General features: G+C 35.6%; 1 protein-coding gene across 1 annotated transcript in view; it reads right to left on the bottom strand.

Annotated features, from left to right (window-relative positions):
- Positions 1-21,196, bottom strand: part of NFAT5 (nuclear factor of activated T cells 5) — a 181,731-nt gene that overhangs the window by 34,914 nt on the left and 125,621 nt on the right. The window contains exons 8-10 of the mRNA XM_007940309.1: positions 12,415-12,549; positions 12,237-12,289; positions 753-885 (exon numbers count right to left, since the gene is read on the bottom strand). Coding sequence (XP_007938500.1) covers positions 753-885; positions 12,237-12,289; positions 12,415-12,549 — 321 coding nt within the window. The remainder of the gene's footprint in view (positions 1-752; positions 886-12,236; positions 12,290-12,414; positions 12,550-21,196) is intronic.

The raw sequence follows: 21,196 nt of genomic DNA, 5'->3' as shown, positions 1-21,196 counted from the left end.
TTTTGGTGCGTTCTTCACTTCTGACACTAGGAGACCATTAGCTGCATCCTAGACGGCTGCTTGAAAGCTTTTAAGACCCCAGTTGTTACTCACCAATGTAGGATGTGGAGCAACGCTTTTATGTATCTTGTTGTGCCAATTGAGTCTGGTGTACCCCAGTACTATGGTCCTGAGGTAGTAGCTCTATTGGATCTCTCTCCCATAGTGTTGGGATGTCTGTGAGGGATTACTCTGTGTCTGTCTTCTATTGTTTCTGTAAGTAGTACAGGTATTTTCTATCACTGGTGTCTGTATAGGATTAGCCTCTGAGTCTATCCTTGGTCTAGAGTATACCTCTATTCACTGATCCTTGTCTGATCATCCGAGGTGTTTGGTGTTAATAGCAATGTGGTATTGTGGACCAATATCCATGTTGTGTGTACACTCTAAGGCCTATAAAGTAGACAGAGCTTGGAAGCACTGGCTGAGGCATCAAAGCTTTCCAGGTACAAGATAGAGGTAGGCGTAGGAAAAGAAGGATGGTAGGCCAGGGATCCCCTTTCCTCATGCTGCCATCTTCCAGTTTGGAAATGATTCCTCTACTATACAAGCAGTATCCAGTAGCTATCATGTTAGAAAATGATTGGACATGTAAAACAAAGTACCATCAATTCATCTTAGTCAACTTTTCTTTTGGTTGGCGTCTTCATATCCTTGCAAAGAACTAGAAATTAGTCATTCATTTTAGTCCACAATTTTTCATTTTGACATACCTGGGTCTGGAGTGTAAGTGAATGGCTGAACATCATGAGATCTTCCAGCATTGGTCACTACATATATTCCCACTGATACAGGCAAAGTTATATGTTGGTCATGGTAAGGGGGAACCTTTACAATAAGATGATTCTAATTTAAAGAAAAGTTTAAGAATCAAAAAAAGATACAATATTAAGTTAAATTTTTGAAATAAAACAAATTTTACTTGGTCTTCCTGCAAACTATAAAGTTTAAAAAATCTAATGAAGAATAAAAAAAAAATATATTTTAAAACTCAGGTTTCACAGTAATCATAACATTCATCTTATAGACACTTAAAAAAAAAAAAAATTCTTTATTGTGATTTGGGTTAAGTTTACAGAGGAAGTTCATCTTCCATACAGCAGTTCACATATACTTTGTCTCAGGACATTGACTGTAATCTAAAACAATGCAACAGCTCTCCTCTCACTTGCTCCCTATAGTCACCTCTTCCCTGTGTCCTTCCATCCCATGCACTCCTGCTCCCTGAACTGTCTCCCTGTGCATACACAGCCCTTCTATTATCCCAAGATGGTTCTCTCTAAGGAGTGTATCTACCTAATGCAAATGTTCAGCTCATATGCCTGTCATTTGTTTGACTGGAAGCCACAGGAGTGGGTTCAATTCCAGTCCTGAAGGGCAGCTAGATGCCATAGTCTCAGGGTTTCCACCAGGTTGTATCAGACCAGCAAACCTGGTCCCTTTTTTTTTTCTTTTTAAATGATTTTGAGTTTTGTTCCACGTTGCTCTACAGAATCTTTGATAAAAATGTTCAGTAATGGTACCCGGGCATCATCCAGTTCTTCTGGTCTCAACGGCAATGGAGGTAGCTGTCCATGGAGGCAATTAGCCAAACATTCCATAGCTACCTAACATTCTTTACTTTCCTTCTTCCTCTGTTGTTCCAGGTGAGTAGAGACCAATTGTTGTGCCCTGGATGGCCAGTTGCAAGCTTTAAAGACCCCAACACTACAAAATGAACAAGGAGGTAGAACAGAAATACTAAATTTGTGATTGGGCCAGTTAACTGTGATTTCCCATGAAACTCTGTCATTTGTCCACCACTGCTAGTCCCCTCTCTCTCCCTCCCTCCCACTGCTGGTAACCACTAATAAACTTTGGCCCCTATACATTTTCCTTTTCTTGTCTTTTTATATAAATGAGACCATATAGTATTTGTCCTTTTGAGACTAGCTTATATGGCTCAGCATAAAGTCCTCACGCTCATCCACATTGTAGCACGTACCAAGACTTCATTTATACTACTGAGTGGTATTCCATTGTATGCATGTATGTACATTTTATTTGTTAATCTGTTGATAGGCATTTTGGTTGTTGACACCTTTCGGCTATTATGAATAGTGCTGCAATGGACACTGGTATGTAAGAATCAGTTTGACTCTCTGCTTCCAAGTCTTTTGGGTATATACCTACAAGTGGAAGGTTTGGGTCATATGGTAGTTCTATTTTCAGTTTTTTGAGGACTTGCCACATTGTTTTCCACATTGGCTGTGCTATTTTGTATTTCCACCAATGTCTGATAAGGGCTTCAATTTCCACATATCCTTGCCAACATTTGTTATTTTCTGTCCCTTTCCCCCCCATCCGATCCCCAATCTGAGCCATCCTGGTAAGAATTAAATGGTATCTAATTTTGGATTTGATTTGCAGCTCTCAAATGACTAATGATGCCGAACATCTTTTCATGTGTTTAGTGGCCATGTGAATGTATCTTCTTTGGTAAAATGTATATTCAAGTCCTTTGCCTACTTTATGCTGGGTTATCTTTTTGTTTTTAAGTTGTCCAAGTTTTATACACATTTTGGTTATTAGTCTTGTCAGATATGTGGTTTCCAAAGATATTCTCCCAATTGGGAGCTTATCTTTACTTTTCTTCGTTAAGTATTTTGATGAACAAAAGTTGCTGATTTTTATAAGGTTCCATTTAGTTATTTATTTTGTGTTTTACCATTTGTGTTTTTGTTGTTATATTAGAAGATCCATTTTTGAAAGCTACAACTGACAGTGTTGCCCCCTGCTGGTTTTTTGAAGAATTTTATGGTTTGAGTTAGCACATTTAGGCTGATAATCCATTTTCAATTTGCTTGTTGTATGGTGTGAGGTAAGGATCTTTTTTGTTCATTTTTCTGCATATGGAAATCCAATATTACTACCACCATTTATTGAAGAGCAGCTCTGGTGGCATAGTACCTAAGGCATTTGACTGCTAACCAGAAGGCTGGCAGTTCAAATCCACCAGCCATTTCCCAGAAGGAAGACTGAGAAACTACTTCTGTAATGATACCAACTCAGAAACCCAAGGAGGGGTCGCTATGAGTTGGATCTGACTCGATGGCAGTGAGTTTGGTTTGGTATTTATTGAACAGACTCTTCTTTGCCTATCAAATGGACTTACCACCCTTTTCAAAGCTCAGATGGCCACTGTGTGGATTTATCTCTGCACTTTAAATTCTATTCTATTGGTCTATTATGTCTACTGTTATACTGGCACCAGGCTGTGTCGATTACTACAGCTGCACAGTATGTTTTAAAATCAAGAAGTGTGAGTCCTCCTACTTTATTCTTTTCTTTCAGCACTACTTTAGCCATCTGGGTCATCTTGCCTTTCCATATAAAGTTGAGGATTGGGTTTTCTATTTCTAGAAGGCTATTGGAATTTTCAATGCAATTGTAAATCTGTAAATTGCTTTGATAGTATTGATATCTTAACAATATTAAGCCTTCTAATCCATGAACATGGAACATCTCTCTCTTCAATATATTTATGCCCTTGGGTTTAAGGTGTTTCTCTTATAAACAGCATATAGTTGAATCATGTTTTTGTTTTTTAATTCATTCTGCCACTCTCTACCCTTTGATTAGAGCATTTAGTCCACTTACATTCACTGTAATTACTGATAAGAAGTGACTTATTTCTGTCATTTTGTTACCTGTTTTGTGTGTGTGTGTATGTTTTAAGCTTTCTTTGTCTTTTAGGGCTGCTTGCTTTTGTGCTTTGTTGGTTTATTGTAGTGAGCGTTTTTGGTTCCCTTCTCCTTTCCTTTTCTGTATGTTTTTATTTTCTTACTGGTTACCATATTATATTTAAGAGCCTGTATTTATAGCATTCCAGGGTAACTTGGTACCAACTTAACTTCAGTAATATACAAGAAATTGTATATACCATTCCACTCTTTCCCCTTTTATTGTTGGTATCACAATTACATTTTTATATTTCATTTGCCCTGTGTATTAGTTTTCTAGTGCTGCTATAACCAAAATACAAAGTGGGTGGCTTTAACAGACAAATTCATTTTCTTACAGTTTAGGAGACTAAAAGTCCGATTTCAGAGCACTGGCTCTAGGGGAAGGCTTTCTCTGTTGGCTCTGGCAGAAGGTCCTTGTCTCCTTTCAACCTCTATGGGGTTGACATTTCTTGGATATCTCCATGTGGCTTGGCATCAATCATCTCCTGGGTGGAGGATGTTTTCAGCTCAGGGACCTTGAGTCGAAAGAATGCACTCCATTCCTGGCTCTTTTTTCTTGGTGTAGTAGTGAGATCCTTCCTTTCTGCTTGCTTTGCTCTCCTTTATTTTCTTGTAAGATAAAAAGAAATGGAGGATACTCTCCAAGAAAATTCCCCTTATATCAGATCAGGTCTGGGGTCTAAGGAAGGGTGTTGCATCCCACCCTAATCTCCTTACAACTGATTAGTTCATGAGATGAGAGCACATCATGGGAGATTACATCATTACATAACTATCATATTACATCATTATGTAACTATCAAACCACTGACAATCATGGCCCACCAAGTAGACACATTATCTGCAGGGGACACAATTCAATCCATGTATGCTGTAACTATTTTATCTTCACTTTTTTTTTTTATATTTGTTATTAAAACATTTACAACTGTCGAGGATGAATACCTTATTACTAGCCCTTATACTTCTCCATACATTCCCTTTATTAAGCATCTTTCTTTTTATATACCTTAGAACTGCTTTCTAGTGTCTTTTCCCTTCTACTGAACTATCACTAGTATTTATTATAGGGCTGGTCTGGTAGATATGAACTCTTTCAGCTTGTGTTTGTTTGGGAATGTTTTAAATTAATCCTCATTCTCAAAGTATACTTTTCCTCTGTATATTAGTCAAGGTTGAGTTTTTTTTTTTTTCTTTTCAGTATTTTCAATGTATTGCCTTCTGGTCTCCAATGTTTCTGAGGAAAAATCGGTACTTAATCTTATTGAGGATCCTTTGTATGTGGCTGTTTGCTTCCTTCTCACTGCTTTCAGAATTCTCTCTTCATCTTTAATTTTTGAAAGCTTAACTATGATGTGTTATGTGTAGGTCTTTTTGGTTTTACCCTGCTTGTGGTTCTTTTAGAATCTTGGGTTTGGTAGATTCACGTCCCTCAATCAGGGACATTTTCTGTCATCACTTCTTCAAATATTCTATCTCTTTCTTTGTCTCATCTCCTGGAATTCCCACAATGCATGTAATAGCTCTCTTGTTATCCCAAAATTTCATTAGACTGTGCTCAACATTCTGTAGGCTCCATTCTTGTTGCTCTTTGGCATCTGTAATTTTAAAACTATCTTATGCTCTAATCTGCAATTTCTTTCTTCTACCTGACAAAATCTGTTGGTGAGTCCTCATTGTATTTCTCATATCAGTTATTGTATTGTCTCTTTCAATTGCAATCTCTTTTCTTAGATCTTCATGTTGTTCTTATATTGTTTTCTTTTAGCTCTTTGTCTATGTTTCCCTTTAGTTCTTTAATTATGTCATTGTTAATATTGTCATTAGTATTCCTCCATTTTTTTAATTACTTGGTCATCCCTAGATGTACTTTACTCCCTTTGTCAAGTTCATTTGGATGGGCAATTGTTTCTCGGTTCTTTGTGTACCTTGTAATTTTTTTATTGGGGCACTGGATTTTAGAAGATGCTGATTTTCTCAGTTTTCCCCAGTTTTGGTGCTTTTGTTCACACAACTTTCCACAAGAAACTTAGCTGAGTAGAGCCTTCAGCCTTTATTTACCATTTCCAATCACTCTCTGTGATAGTTCCTTCTTCCTCCCTGGGTTTAATTGGAATTAGAAAGTTCCAGACCTTGTTTTTCAACTTTCAGTCTCTCCCAAGCACACCAGAGAACATGCTGTGGTCACTCTGTCCACCTGGAGGTTCCACCACTAAGGTGATATATTGTATACTAATATTGTATACTAATCAATCTATCTACCAGGGAGCAAAGTGCCATCTCTCTGGTTATTTACTCCTTCTATTTTGTTTCTGCGATCACATTTTTAGTCAGAAAATACACATCAAGTAAGCTCGGTTCAATACTAGGTGCTGCTCTCCAGTTTTGCTGAGTTTTCCTTCTCTGCTCTATGGTGGTAACTTATATTTGAGCTGGCACTCAGGGGAAGCACAGGTAGACTTTCTTTCATTTCAGGAGAGAGAGGAGGGGCTAGCACTTCTCAGAAGGATCTCTAGAAGATGTGTTTGTGGTTTCAGAGCCTCAGTGGCCCTGTGGTGGCTGGGAAAGCAGTCTCCCCCTAGGTAACTCACCTCCTGACTCCACTGTAAGAAATCTTTCGAAAGAGTTCAGATCAGTTCAGCAACTAACAGTTATTGGTTGGGGAAAGGGTAGTCATACTCCAAAAAGACCATCAGGGAGGTCTGCTTTGTTGCCATCTGAGCATGTATGTTAACTGTGGGTATAGCTTCCACTCAAGATGCCTGTTGCCCACCACATTGCAGCCTCAGTCAGCAGTCCTCAGTGCTGACTGTAAGGGGGAGCAGACAGACCCAAACAGATCCCCAGGGAAATCCGTCCTATTGGTTTCAGAGGCCTGAGCTATAGCTATAGTGTGCACATGGACACCGGTCAATTGCTGACTATCGGAGCAGACTCTACTAGGGGAGCTACAGGGACCTCTTACAGGATTTTGCAACAGCCTGGCAACCAACATTTACCATGCTGGGGAGAGGAATGCCACACTCAAATCCCCATGGAGGTCTGCGACATTACTATCAAGTCCCTCCAATAGACTTTGAGTTCAGTCTCCACTCAAGACTCCTGTTTCCTAACATACAGCAGCCTCAGTCAGCAGTCCTTAGTACCAGCTGAAAGTGGAGGCAGACTAACCCTAATTAAACCACAGTGGTTTGTCCTGTTGGTTTCAGAGGCCAGAGCTATGGGATGTACAGGTAGAGTGCTATGGCACTATATTCCACAGCAGGGCTATTCTGTAGTAATTTACACAGGCTTTTTATATCACAGCTCTGATTTCACTCGAGGAAAATACTTCCAGAAAACCCCTTAGGAAAAAAAAAAAAAGAAAGTCAAAGCTTTCTATGAAAAAGATAAAGATTTAAAAATGAAAAGCAGAATCATAGAATTTATGAAAGATCATATTATGATTTAGTTTGTTTACATACTTGCTTGTAAAAACCCTTTGTTGTGGTTAGTGCCATCGACTCCACTCTGACTCATAGTGACCCTGTGTATAACAGAATGAAACACTGTCCAGTCCTGCAACTTCCTCCCACCCAATCCTTCCTATGCTTGAATCCAGTTGCAGCCACTGTATCAACCCATCTCACTGAGGGTCTTCCATCTTTTGCTGACCTTTTACTTGACCAAGCATGAAATTCTTCTCCAGGGACTGGTACATTCTGACAATATGACCAAAGTAGGTGAGATCAAGTCTGGCCATTCTTGCTTCCAAGAAGCATTCTAGCTGCATTTCTGCTGGTACAGATTTGTTTGTTCTTCTGGTAATCCACAGTATTTTCAATATTCTTCACCAACACTATAATTCAAAAAAAAGCATCAACTCTTCTGTCTTCCTTATTCATTGTCAGTTTTCATGTACATATGAAGCAACTGAAAATATTATGGCTTCAATCAGGCATACTTCAGTCTGCAAAGTGAAATCTTTGCTTTTGAATACCTTAAGGAGGTCTTTTGCAGGAGATCTGCCTGATGCAATGCACCATTATTCAATTTACTGACTGCTGCTTCCATGTGTGTTGATCATGTATTAAAGTAAAATGAAATCCTTGACAACTTCAATCTTTTCTCCATTTATTGAGATACCGATTATATTATTGGTCCACAGTTGTGAAGATTTTTGTTTTTTGTTGAGGTGTAATACATACTGAAGACTGTAGTCTTTGATCTTCATCAATAAGTGCTTCAATTCCTCTACACTTTCAGCAAGCAAATTTGCTCAGCAAAGAAATGAAAAAGTATGGTGAAAGGATACAACCCTGATGTACACCCTTCCTGATTTTAAAGCATGCAGCATCCCCTTATTCTGTTCAAACAACAGTCTCTTGGTTTATGTACAGATTTCTCATGAGCATAATCTTCTGGAATTCCCATTCTTCTCAATGTTATCCACAATTTGTTATGATCCACACAGTCAAATACCTTTGCATAGTCAATAAAACACAGGTAAACCTCTTTTTTGTACTCTTTGCTTTCAGCCAAGATCCATCTGATATCAGCAATGATATCCCTTATTCCATGTACTCTTCTGAATCCAACTTGAATTTCTGGAAGTTCCCTGTCAATACACAGCTGTAATGATTTTTGAATTATCTTCAGCAAAATTTTACTTGTGTATGATATTAATGCTATTGTTCGATAATTTCCACATTCTGTTGAATTACCTTCCTTCGTAATGGACAGAAATATGGATCTCTTCCAGTTGGTTGGTTAGGTTTGGCTTAGGGTTAGAATTACAGGGGGTATTCCAAATTTTTTGGCATAAACAATTAAGTACATCCAGCACAGCATACGTTTATTAAAACATTTCCATGGGTATTCAGTCAATGGGGCTTTGTTTTTTCACCAATTCCTTCAGAGCAACTTCAACTCTTTCCTTCAATACCATTAATTCTTGATCATATGATACCTCCTGAAATAGCTGAACATCAACCAATTCTTTTTGATACAGTGACCCTGTGTATTCCTTCCATCTTTTGATGCTTCCTGCATCATTCAATGTTTTCCCCATAGTATCCTTCAATATTGCAACTCAAGGCTTGAATTTTTCCTTCAGTTCTTTCAGCCCGAGAAATGCTGAGCATGTTCTTCTCCTTTAGTTTTCCAACTCCAGATCTTTGTACATTTCATTTAGTATTTTGTTTTCTCAAGCCGCCCTTTGAAATCTTCTGTTCAGCTTTTATTTCTTACATTCACTTCAGCTACTCTCCATTCAAGAGTAAGTTTCAAAGTCAATTTTAACATCCATTTTGGTCTTTTGTTCCTTTCCTGTCTTTTTCCTATTTGCTTTCTTCCTGTATACCAGGAGTATACTCAGTGAGATGGGTTGATGTTATACCAAAACCCCTCTGGTCTTTGGTCACTGGTGTTCAATGCATCAAATATTATCTAATCAAGGTTGTATTTTGATTCTTGTTTCCAACTTTCACATTCCAGTCACCAGTAATAATCAATACATCTTGATTGAACGTGTGGTCAATTTCAGACTGCAGAAGTTGGTAAAAATCTTCCATTTCTTCATCTTTAGCTTTAGTGGTTGGTATGTAAATCTGAATAACAGTAATATTAACTGGCCTTCCTTGTATGTGTATGGATATTATCCTATCACTGACAGCACTGTACTTCATGATAGATCTTGAAACATTCTTTTTGACAATAAATGCCATGTCACTACTCTTCAGTCTGTTGTTCTCAGTATAGTAAACCATATGACTGATTCAAAACGGCCAATACCAGTCCATTTCTGCTCACTAACACCTAGGATATTGATCTTTATACGTTCCATCTCATTTTTCACTCTCATTTTGAGTCATGCTCCATCAGGAAATGAAGATCCCAAAAGCTTTACTCCTTCCACATCATTAAGATCAACTCTACCTAAGGAGGCAGCTCTTCCCCAGTTGGAGTTTTAATCTCTTCCAATCTGAGGGGCTCATCTTTGGGCACTGTATCAGACAATGTTCTGTTGGTATTCATAAAGTTCTCCAGTAATATATCAGATGGTATTTCACTGCTATACATATGTGGTTTTTTTCAGAAGTAGATGGCACCATCCTTCTTCTCAGTCTGTCTGGAAGCTCTGCTGAAACCTGTCAATAAAAACCCTGTTGTCGTGTTGTTATGTGCCGTCAAGTCGGACCCGACTCATAGCAACCCCTCCTTGGGTTTCTGAGGCAGTATCACTATGGAAGTAGATTGCCCAATCTAGGATCTCTAAATATAGCCACCAAATAAGGACATAATTCTACTCCCCTGCAGCATGTCTTATTTTTATGATGATTCTTCTTTAATCTATTGTAGCTGGTGTCATAACTGCCCTGAAAACAGTGTTTTAAAAAATACAACTAGTCCATGCCTCAAAGGTAAAGGAAGGGTGGGATGAAAGAAGGGAAGGAGGTATTGAGTTCTTAATATTAAGTTCAAGTTAATTATAGTTAAGACTATAATTTCTTGGGGCTATTTTATTAATATTTTATATAATTTATAAGGTAAATCCTTCATCTCCAGCACTAGTTTTCTTATCTATAAAACCATATCATAAGGTAAAGAAGTAATAATTGTAACAGATTATTACAAGCAATATCAGAAAACAAAACATATTTATGCCATACAAAAGTATTGTATGATAAAATTAAATTTCAATCAGTATCAAACTACAGGCATTTAAGAATATGGTTTAAAGTAGGGTCTAAAAGGGCCTCAGAAACAAAGACAAGGGACCTTAGACTACAATGGTGAATAAAATGAACTAAAAAGGTTTTCATGAGTATGTATTAGGTGCTTGGTATTATGAGGAACACAGAAGAGGTACTATGCATTGCTGTTAACCTTCAGGAGTCTTCCAGAGGAAGCCATTCCTAATTCTTGGGAAATGGAATGGTATGACCAAGTTATACATGAAATCATAAACTGTCAAAGTTAGAAGGTATCTCTAGGGCATAAATGTGACTGGCCTTACTTAGGTAACACAGACTATTAAAGATAAACCAAGTACGACAATTTTAGTTAAGGCTAGCCTGGTAATGAAACTAACAGAGATAGTCCAATGTACATGCAACAAAGGAAAGACTACTGAATACCGTTCTCTTTTCTACAGCATGTAGTAATATAAGGCCAGAGGAAAACTTTCTATTTAGCATTTGTCTAGGTATACAGGAAGTTTCACATTGTATTATATATATTTTAAATTTTTATTAATTTTTTTTAATATACAAGACAATAAAAAATAAAGGAATTACAAAATTTTTTTAATGAATTGGCTACAGATTCTTTTGTTTTTACCTTTCCTACTTCTCTGTTTGCTTTCAATGCTCTTTCCTATCCTCATCTGCTCTTTACTTTACATTTTATGCTTTGGGTATTTTACACATTAGCTTGTTCCTGCTCTTCTAATACCTATCTATTTCTGTGATCCACACTCGTACATATTCTACTGCAAGTGCAATTCAACTCTGCCTGTCTGAATTTATGAACTGGCTCATAAACTTGGCCTTCTCATACATTAGTCTCAACATCTACAGGTTTGGTCCTATCTGCTCTACATTTTGATTCCTAATAAAGTCATGTCTTTGCCTTTGTTTTCAAGATCTTTTTCCTTGCTATTTGGAAAGCAATATATATAATGTGGTCTTACAAATACAAATACAGACTCTTTAATATAAGTGTAGGAGCTCTGGTGGCATAGTTCAAACCCACCAGCCACTCCTCAGAAGGAAAACTGGGCAATCTACTTCTGTAGAGATACTGCCTGGCAAACCTATGAGTTGCAATGACTCTATGAGTTGGAATCGACTCGATGGCAGTCAGGTGTATATATCTTTTATTTATTTATTTTTTTAATGTAAGTGTAACAAATAGTGCTTCCAAATGCAAAACAACAACAAAAGGAACTTTAACAGATATAAAGCACCTGGCACATAGGAAATACTAAATAACTATTAATTTCCCTTTGATTTAACTATATACCAAAACCAAACCCACTGCCATCAAGTCATTTCCAATTCATAGTGACCCTACACAATAGGGCAGAACTGCCCCATAGGGTTTCCAATGCTGTAAATCTTTATGGTAGCAGATTGAGTGCTTAACCTCTGCTTCTTTTAAACTACATAGTAAGTTAAAATAATCCAAATTCTCAGAGCACATAAGTATTAAGAAAGAAATGTTTCATTTATTAACAAAGATAACTGTTTTTTGTGGTAGGAAAAGTTAATTAAATAAAATATTTTCAAATAGAGACTTAGTCATTTCTATCATCAGTGGAACAGATCCATTTCAGTTAAAAAAAAAAAAAAAACTCAAGAAAGAAACTTTAAATTATGCCCATGAATCTTATATAAAGAGGAAATTTAATCTGTTGGTTCAGGGAATACTAAGAACAAAACTGACTTTCTCAGAGTAAACAACTAAATTATAAAATAGCTTAAATTATACCTGATGAAATAGTTCCATGTCGATTTCAGCTTCTGACTTCCATGAGTTTTCATCTGATTGAAATAAAAGAGCAACTTACTAAACTTTTGAAAAATATTTTTACTCTATAATTATGACTGTATCTTTATTACAAAGTGAAACATGCAACAATCTATGTATCAATATTAGGTCTACTCACCAGAAACATTTTCTTGGAAAATAACTTTAGTTCCTTTCAGAAAGTTTTTGCCAATTAAAAACACTTCTTCTTCTCCTTTCACTGAACAGCTATGCAAGCTTTTCTTTAAGATTTCTGGCACTCCTGCTGGCTGAGCTGTAGAATTACATATAGCATTAAACAAAAAGAACCACTAACATTTCTTTCTTAGTAAAATCAATTTTCAATTATGCAGAATTATGAGTTGTCTTTGCTAACCACTGCATTTAATTTCCTTTATTCTGTAACTTTTACTTTAACAGAGGACAGAGAAAAAAACAAGGAGAGTCCACATTAATTTTTAAATCATGCTTAGAAGATTTTATATAGATAAATTAATGTTTAAGAGTAGGTTTAATTTTATACATACACCGTATTTTATGCAAACAATGTGCACCTTCTATGGTTGTCACTATGAGTCAGAAGTGACTCCACAGAAGTGAGTTTTTTAATTTCTACATTTGTTTACCAATTGTGTCCTCCCACTGTGAGCTATTAAGTGCTGCTATGCCAATTATTTTTATGTTGCCATAAAAGAAATTAGCAGTACATGCTTATGAAAGTACCTTGTGAGGGAAAAGGAAAGTTGACAAACAAACATAAGAAAGTGTGTGTGATTTGCCAAACAACAGAGAGACAAAATAGGGTGAACATTTATACCAGGTAGATACCTCCCTTAGAAATATCAATCATGGGAGAACAGAAGGGCAGTATTTGCACAGGGAAACAGCTCACTGGGCAGGAATGCATAAGAAGGAAGGACACAGGGAAGAGGTAACTATAAGGAGGAAGTAGGAAGAGAGCTATTGGTTTGTGGAGACTGCAGTCAGTATCATGAAACAAAATGTGCATGAACTATTGTCTAGAAAATGAATTTGCTCTGTAAACTTTCACCCAAATCACAATTTTTTTTTAAAAAAAGTACATGATTTACATAAAAATGTAGTATTATCATCTTTGTTTTTCCATCACATGAATCATAAGAAGGTTACAAAATATTAATTTGGTCATGTCTTTGTCTTAGTAATATTTTTTAAAAGATTAAATTTAAAAACAAACTTGTTCCATAGTACTAATATTAAAAATGTCAGCTATGATATGCTATTGTTAAGACTTCTGGGTAGTACTGAGGGCAACTTTAAGGATCTAACCACTGGAGCCGTAGGCCTCATACCAGAAGAACATGTGAAATTGCACAGACTGAATCCAATTCTGAGTAACTCATTCTACCAAAGAGTCACCCTGAATTAGGATATTCTGAGATTGAAAAAAATAAAATGCACCTGTTTTTCAATTACAAAGACAAAGCACTAAAGAGCTCTGTTCACGCTGCTAAACATAAGGTTGGTGGTTTGAACCCACCAGCTACTCCGTTGGAGAAAGGTAAGGTGGTTTGCTTCTGTAAAGATTCACAGCTTTGGAAACCCTATGGGGTTCACTATGAGTTGCAATCGACTCAATGGAAGTGGATTTGGTTCTGGTTTAACTAAGCACTACTAAAATTAACAAAGAGATTGAGACAAGTACTGGGGAACCAGATATAATGAATAAATTGTTATTAGTCTACCAACTTATTATGCCATGATTTCCATAAGGAAATTAAATAACTATTGCTTAGAAAAAGAGGTTTCATAATCAAGTAGATCTGGGAAATATTGGGTTAAGAAAAACTAAATGAACAAAAGATTTTTTCCAAGCCTTTCATACACTGATGTACACTGTAAATAACCAAGAGGCAGGCATACCATATAATTTTTATAACACACTTTACTCTAGAAACATTCTCCCTCATTTACACTCCCTCAGGACTAGTTTTCAACCAAAATACTCTCTGGAATACAATCTTACGTACATAAATACACTTTAAGTAAACTTCACTCAAGGTTAAGTACTTTGTAATAGATCATACCACTTGTTTTAGACTAAATCTTTACAACATATATACTATAACATAAACCTAATATGGCTTGTCTAACACTTTAATTTCTGAATTAATAAGATGTTTCATTAAATGTTGGGAAAATTAAGTTTTAGCAGAACTGCTTCCAAACACAGCCAACGTATGATAAAGTGAGTGAGAAGTAAAACTTTGTTGTTATAAACCACTAAGATTTTTGTTGTTGTTGTTATTGTGGCATCATTTAGCCTCAGCTGATTGATACAAACAAGTAAGTATCTTATCCTTGCTAAATATATAATAATAGGATATTTTTCAACAGTTTCTGTCTAGAACCTACAGGGTTATGAACAGAGTAGAAAGAATTATTGGTCACATTACATATCCTTTTAAATGAAGAAGTAATTAACAATCAGTTTATTTAATTGTAAGGTAACTTTTCTAGCAACATATGAACTACATACTTGTTTCTAAAAGATATCCAAAAAAATACCACAAATACCATTTTGATTAGAAAACAACAGGAGGTACAAAACTGTAAGAACATACTGCATTAACAAACTGATAGGGAAAGTCTATAACCTTTGCCTCATTTTCAAATATGTTGTGGAAATTCCATTTCATTTACAACTATTATAACTTTTTTTCGTATATTACCTTTTCTTTTATGTATTAAAGGCGGAAGACTTCCAAATGAGCTCCCTCTGAAGGTACAATGTGAATTTGTCTTCTCCATGTTTGTATTTATATTATTCAAAGAACTAGTCCATTATTACTCAAGATAACTTCTAACTTTTGACCTTTTAAAAATCTTTACCATTAAAAAGCTTAATGGCTACTTAACAGGACTGACTCTATGCCAACAGAACTAAATTTAGGATTATTTAAATATTAACTGATTTACTTTTATCTTTAAGTAATTTGTAAGCTGACTCTTGAAAGGGATCATATTGCTCAAAAAAAATTCTAACACAAAAAAATAGCCATCATTCTGCTATGAAAGGACTGTGTTTTTATATGCTTTTCATAGAACCCTCCCATTGCTGCTGAGTGTATTCCAGCTCACAGTGACCCTTCAGGACAGAAAAGAATTGCCCTACAGGGTTTCTGAGGCTATAATCTTTATGGAAGCAGAGTGCCACATCTTTCTCCTGTGAAGTATAGCTAGTGGGTCTGAACCACTGACCTCTTGGTTAGCAGTCAACTGCTTAACCACTGTGATATAACCAGGGCTCCTTAATCATTCAATAATTAATTTTAAATTGTTGATTATGTCCAAAATTTTAAGAGAAGAAAAGTTTAATTTCTAATATTATCCTTTTCCTTAAGTTGTGGGATAGGTAAAATTAAGTTTAAAAAAAAAATCAGTCAGATTAAATTCTATAAAGCATTGTAAGATAAAATCGAATGTATGGTGTATCTAAGAAAGCTATAATTAATTCTGCTCTATTAAAAAACAATTTAAAAAATCATGATAGTAGGGTGGATACTAAAAATTATGAAAATTATTATTCATAGTAGAATCAAATAACATTAATATATATACCTTACGGTCTGGAGAGCTACAAAGACATCAGTAATATGTAAGAAGATGAGTCTTCCATCCCCTTAAAATCATACAAAAAGACTGGCAATGGATCCAATAAATCAACAATTATTTAGAAGAAAAGCAGGATTTTTTTTTTTAAGGCCACAAGCATGAATTCTGGCATTAGGCCTTCTTTGCACTGAGTATCTACAGATGGAAGATCAAGTATCTGTTTCCTCTCCTCCTTTCCACTTCTATCACCTTTTGGTCCCTTTTCCTTTTCTACCTGCCCTTCATCATCCTGTTGCCTTCTATCTCCCATCCTAATTCCAGTCTTTCTTAGTAACTTCCTTTCCACCTCTCATTCTACTCCAACTGCTCCAATTTGCCAAAAAGGTTATATTCATGGGAATAAATACAAACCAGAAGCCCATAATGGAACAAACATTCTTATGTTTAATATTTTAAATTTTAAAATTTGGGGGTCTTTTACTTCACTATGTATCATTTATATATTTACTCTTCTTCTCCTCCTCTCCCTTTAAGCCTGTATCTCCTTAAAATAGCCAGGATAAAATTCAAATTCTTTAGCGCAATACAAAAGTCTCTTTATAAAAGAATCTTGCCTAGCTGTTTACACTCAAATCTTTTACCACTTCTTTATGTATACCTTTTGCTCTAATCACATTAAACTATTTTTAATTCTCCCAAAATAATCATGCCCTTTCCTGGAATGTATTTATACAATGTTTCCTCTGGCTAGAATGACTTTTCTTCTAAGCCAAATTTTGCCTGCCTTACTTTTATTTGTCCTTTAGGACATAACACAAATTTTACTATCTCCAAGCAGTCTGAACTACACGTTCTTCCTTCCTATGTTTCCACTGTAACCTATTTATGTATCAACTGTCACTCTTCTATCATATTACAATTATGTGTTTATGGATTTGTTTCTCCCCCTAGCCTGCTGGATTGTAGGTCCTTAAGCTTTCATCTCTTTATTTCCAGAGCTACTAGCACACTGTAACTACTCATTCAATTAACTATGAGGCATTCTAAACTAACGATGCCTAAAACCTACCTTTAGAGATATGAGTAAGTGGCATGTCTTTCTTTTAAGCGTCACAAGTGACTCTAACATATAGGCAGGATTTAGAACCAGTGCATGTATGCTGAATAAATGGGCAATAGGGCACTATTTTGTCATTAGAACACACAGTTGTCTTTATTAACTATTGTAGCCCACAATAAGTGCCAACCTTTTAAAAAACAAGTCATCACCACCTGCCGAAATGCAATGATTGACCTCATGAGTATGAAGCTTATATTAGTGAATTTCATTTCATTTGTAAAAATAGATTTAAAAAAAGGGTGACTGAAGAACAGAGATAAAATGATCAAGTTGAAGAAAAACTCACATACCTTCAATATTTACAGAAAAAGATGTTTACTTTAAGTAGAGAATTTTTTAACTGTCTCGTACAGGTCAGAAGACAGAAATTTAGAAAAATGTTAGACAAGAAATTATCTACCAGAATTATGACCCAGCAATTCCACCACTTAATATATACCCATGAGAAATGAAAAGTATGTCCACACAAAAACTTGTTTGTGAATGTTCACAGCAGCACTATTCAGAACAGCTCCAAAGTGGGCTCCTTTTATGCCAATACTCTAATAAATTAGGATGTACAGCTCACTACTATGTTTCATTCAATCATATAAAAATCCTTCCTATATTCTCTGGTAGGCACCAGCTCAAAACAATGAACAAATAAAATCAGGTATCTTGAATAAAAAAGATGTCTTCCCTCTCCAGTTAGTGAAACTAATCATCTCTATTCTACTAACACTAAATAGCTGTCAGGACCAAATGGGATAATGTTTATATTATTAATGGGGAACTCCATTAAACAGGACTCCATTAAACTCACTGAACAGGAGGAACTTATATAGTGGGAAGATGGAAGGAGGTCCTGGGCATAATCAGCCTAGCCTTCTTCCCTTCCCTCTACTGCATCTGTCTACCTACATACATTTTCTCCTGTTTTCGTCCAGGTGGTAAGAGGCTGTTTTGACTGAGTGAACAAAGCGTGTCTAGTTCAGGACTGAAGAAAATCAAAACTAAACCAAACCCCCTTACAGGTAATTCCAACTCAGAGCAACCCTATAACAACCCTATAGGACAAAGTAGAATCACCCAAAGGGTTTCTAAGGCTATAAATTTTTATGGACGCAGACGGCCTGGCCTCATCATTCTCCTTTGGAGCCACAAGTTGGTTCAAACCGCTGACTTTCGGTTAGCAGCCAAACGTTTTAGCCACTGTGCCACCAGAACTCCTTCAGGACTGAAGAAGCCAGCTCTATTCTCTAAAAGTTTTATCAGTAGTAGAGCTGGTACAGCATTTTCATCTCAATTCATTTAACTCCTTTGTGTCTAACTGCAACTGCAAGGGGGAACACTCATTTATAAACTTCCTAAGACCTCAACATACATGAAAGCACTTTATAAAATACAAAGTGTAATACAGAGATAAGGCATAACTATTAAGTTATATTAAAACTAATACCCTTTCCTATTCATCTAGTTGCACATTTATGCAAGAATTTTAATGTAACAACTTCAAAATATTTCATTTTGTTTCAAGTTAAATAATAAACAAAATTATCTGAACAGTATATTTACTGAAAACCTATGAAGATCAAGTATGGAATGATAGATTTTAAAAAATCAATTCATTAACCCATGAGGAAGAGTGTGCAAATCAAGAGGCTTTATATTCTTTTCTAACTGAATGATTAGACCTAATTGATACTTACAGAAATTACTTTTAGAGATATATTTTAAACTAGTTATGCAATGTTTTAAGAAAAAAAATTCCTTTTACATAAAATTCTATGAAAACAGGTAATATTAGTAAGACACAAATATGAGAATTTTTAATTATGTAAACTTACTTGCAAATTAGGAGCTCTGGTAGCATAGTGCATAAGCCACGTGACTGCTAACCAGCCACTCCTCAGAAGGAAGGTTGGGCTCGGAAACCCAAGGAGGGTCAAATTAATTCTTATCCTAGCATTTTCTCTTCTAAAAGAGGCAGAGGAATCATCATCACAAAAGATGCACTTTATTTTAAAGGGAGGTACTACCCATGTTTATCTGATCCAGTTTCTCTAAGCAGACAGCAATGTAAATATCAAATAAAGAAATAAAAATATACACACTTCTAGGATAAACAGTATCTATGCATTTGACTGCTAACCAAAAGGTCGGTGGTAGGAACCCACCAGCTGTTCCATGGGAGAAAGATGAGGCCCTATGCTTCCATAAAGATTTACAGCCTTGGAAAACGCTATGGGATAGTTCTACTCTGCCCTACAGGATTGATACGAGTTGGAATCAATTTGATGGCAGTGTGTGTGGGTTTTGGTTTGGGTACTTAAGAAAATGGAAGGGACAACCTAGATATTTAGTAAAAATCCTCCAATATAAATAGAGTGTGACTTTCCAAATTTATGAAATCTAAATTACAGAACATAAATCTCCTGGGAAGAGGAAACAGTTCTATAAATATGACTACTGCTGCTTCTTAGAGCTATCTGATCCACTCCAGATACACTTTTTGCAATGTAGGCATATATTACCATCAATGATAATAATTTAACAAATGATGATAATTACAGGTGAAAATTTTCTTTCTGGAAAGTATTAGATCTAGTAAAAGGTGATCTATGCCCTACTAACACTGGAATTCTATATTAATAATATTCAAGTTGGGCATATCATGAATTATAGCAAATTTAGAATTGAGGCATCCTAATTACAAAGCTTTATAATTCAATAAATCAGTTACAGACTATTCATCCCTCTCTCAGTGCAACAGAATGGACTCTACAAAATTGAAATGCACCAGTCAAGAGATAGAGTTGCAGAATTAATAAGAAAACATAGCCCATCAATATGCTACTTACAAGTGACACACTTTAGACACAAAAACAGAAACAGACTGAAAATCAAAGCAAATGACAACCAAAAAAAGAGCCAGAATGGCAATATTAATTTTTCATAAAACAGATTTTAAGACAAAACTTAGCATAACAGACAAGGAAGGATATTATGTAATAATTAATGAGTCAAACAAACAACAGGGCATAACCATAATAAATATCTATGAACCTATAAAATCCCTCCTATATTCTCTAGGAGACACTAGCTCAAAACAATGAACAAATAAAATCAAGTATCTTCAATAAAAAAGAGTCAAAAAATGTACAAACCAAACTTTAACAGAACTGAAAAGGGAAACAGACAACTCTGCAGTAACAGGAAGAGATTTTAATATACCACTTTCAACGAAGGACAGAGCAATGAGAAAGAAACTCAACAAAGACATAGAAGAGCTAAAGATCAATCAACCAACTTGAACTTAGAAACATATACAGAACATTCCATCTAACTATAGCACAATGCACAATCTTTTCCAGCACACATGGAACATTCTCCAAAATAGATCATATGTGAGGTCACAAAGCAAGCCTCAATAAATTTAAAAAACATTAAAATAATGTGAAGAATCTTCTCATTTCACAATGCTATAAAACTAGAAATCAACAATAGGAAGATCAAAGGGAAAAAAAAAACCACGTATATGGAAACTAAACAACAACTGCTTAACAACTGGGTAATAAAAGACATAAAAATTAAACTAAAAAAACTCTTTGAAACAAACAAGAATGAAAACACAATATATCAAAATCTTCAGGACATAGCAAAAACAGTGTTCATAGAGTAATTTACAGCAATAAATGCGCACATCAAAAAGACGAAAGAGCCAAAATTAATACCTTAATCCAACATCTTCAACAATTAGAAAAAGAACAGCAAAATTAGCTTACCATCACCAAAGAAATAATAAAGATTTGAGCAGAAATACATGAAACAGGAAAACAATAGAGAGAATCAACAGACTAGAAGTTGTTTTTTGAGAAGATTAATAAAATTGACTGGCAAATCTAACAAAGGAAAAGAAAGAGAAGATGCAAATAATACTAACAAGAAATGAAATAGGCAATGTTACAACACAGACAACTGAAATAAAAAGGATAGTAACAGGATACTATGAAGAACTGTACTCCAACAAATATGGAAACCCAGAAGATATGGATACTTTTAGAAAGACACTACCTACCTAAACTAACACAGACTGAGGCAGAAAATTTGAACAGACCCATCACAAAAGAAAAAATCGAACAGGTCTTAAAAAATAAACTACCAACAGAAAGAAGTCCTGGCCCACACAGCTTCACTGGCAAATTCTACCAAACATTCAGAGAAGAGC

The sequence above is a fragment of the Orycteropus afer genome, unplaced genomic scaffold (assembly GCF_000298275.1).
Source record: "Orycteropus afer afer isolate SDZICR_OR568_19922 unplaced genomic scaffold, OryAfe1.0 scaffold00067, whole genome shotgun sequence".
Classification (NCBI taxonomy): Eukaryota; Metazoa; Chordata; class Mammalia; order Tubulidentata; family Orycteropodidae; genus Orycteropus; species Orycteropus afer.
Note: the sequence above shows the minus strand (reverse complement) of the source record. Positions and strands in the feature narration are given on the sequence as shown.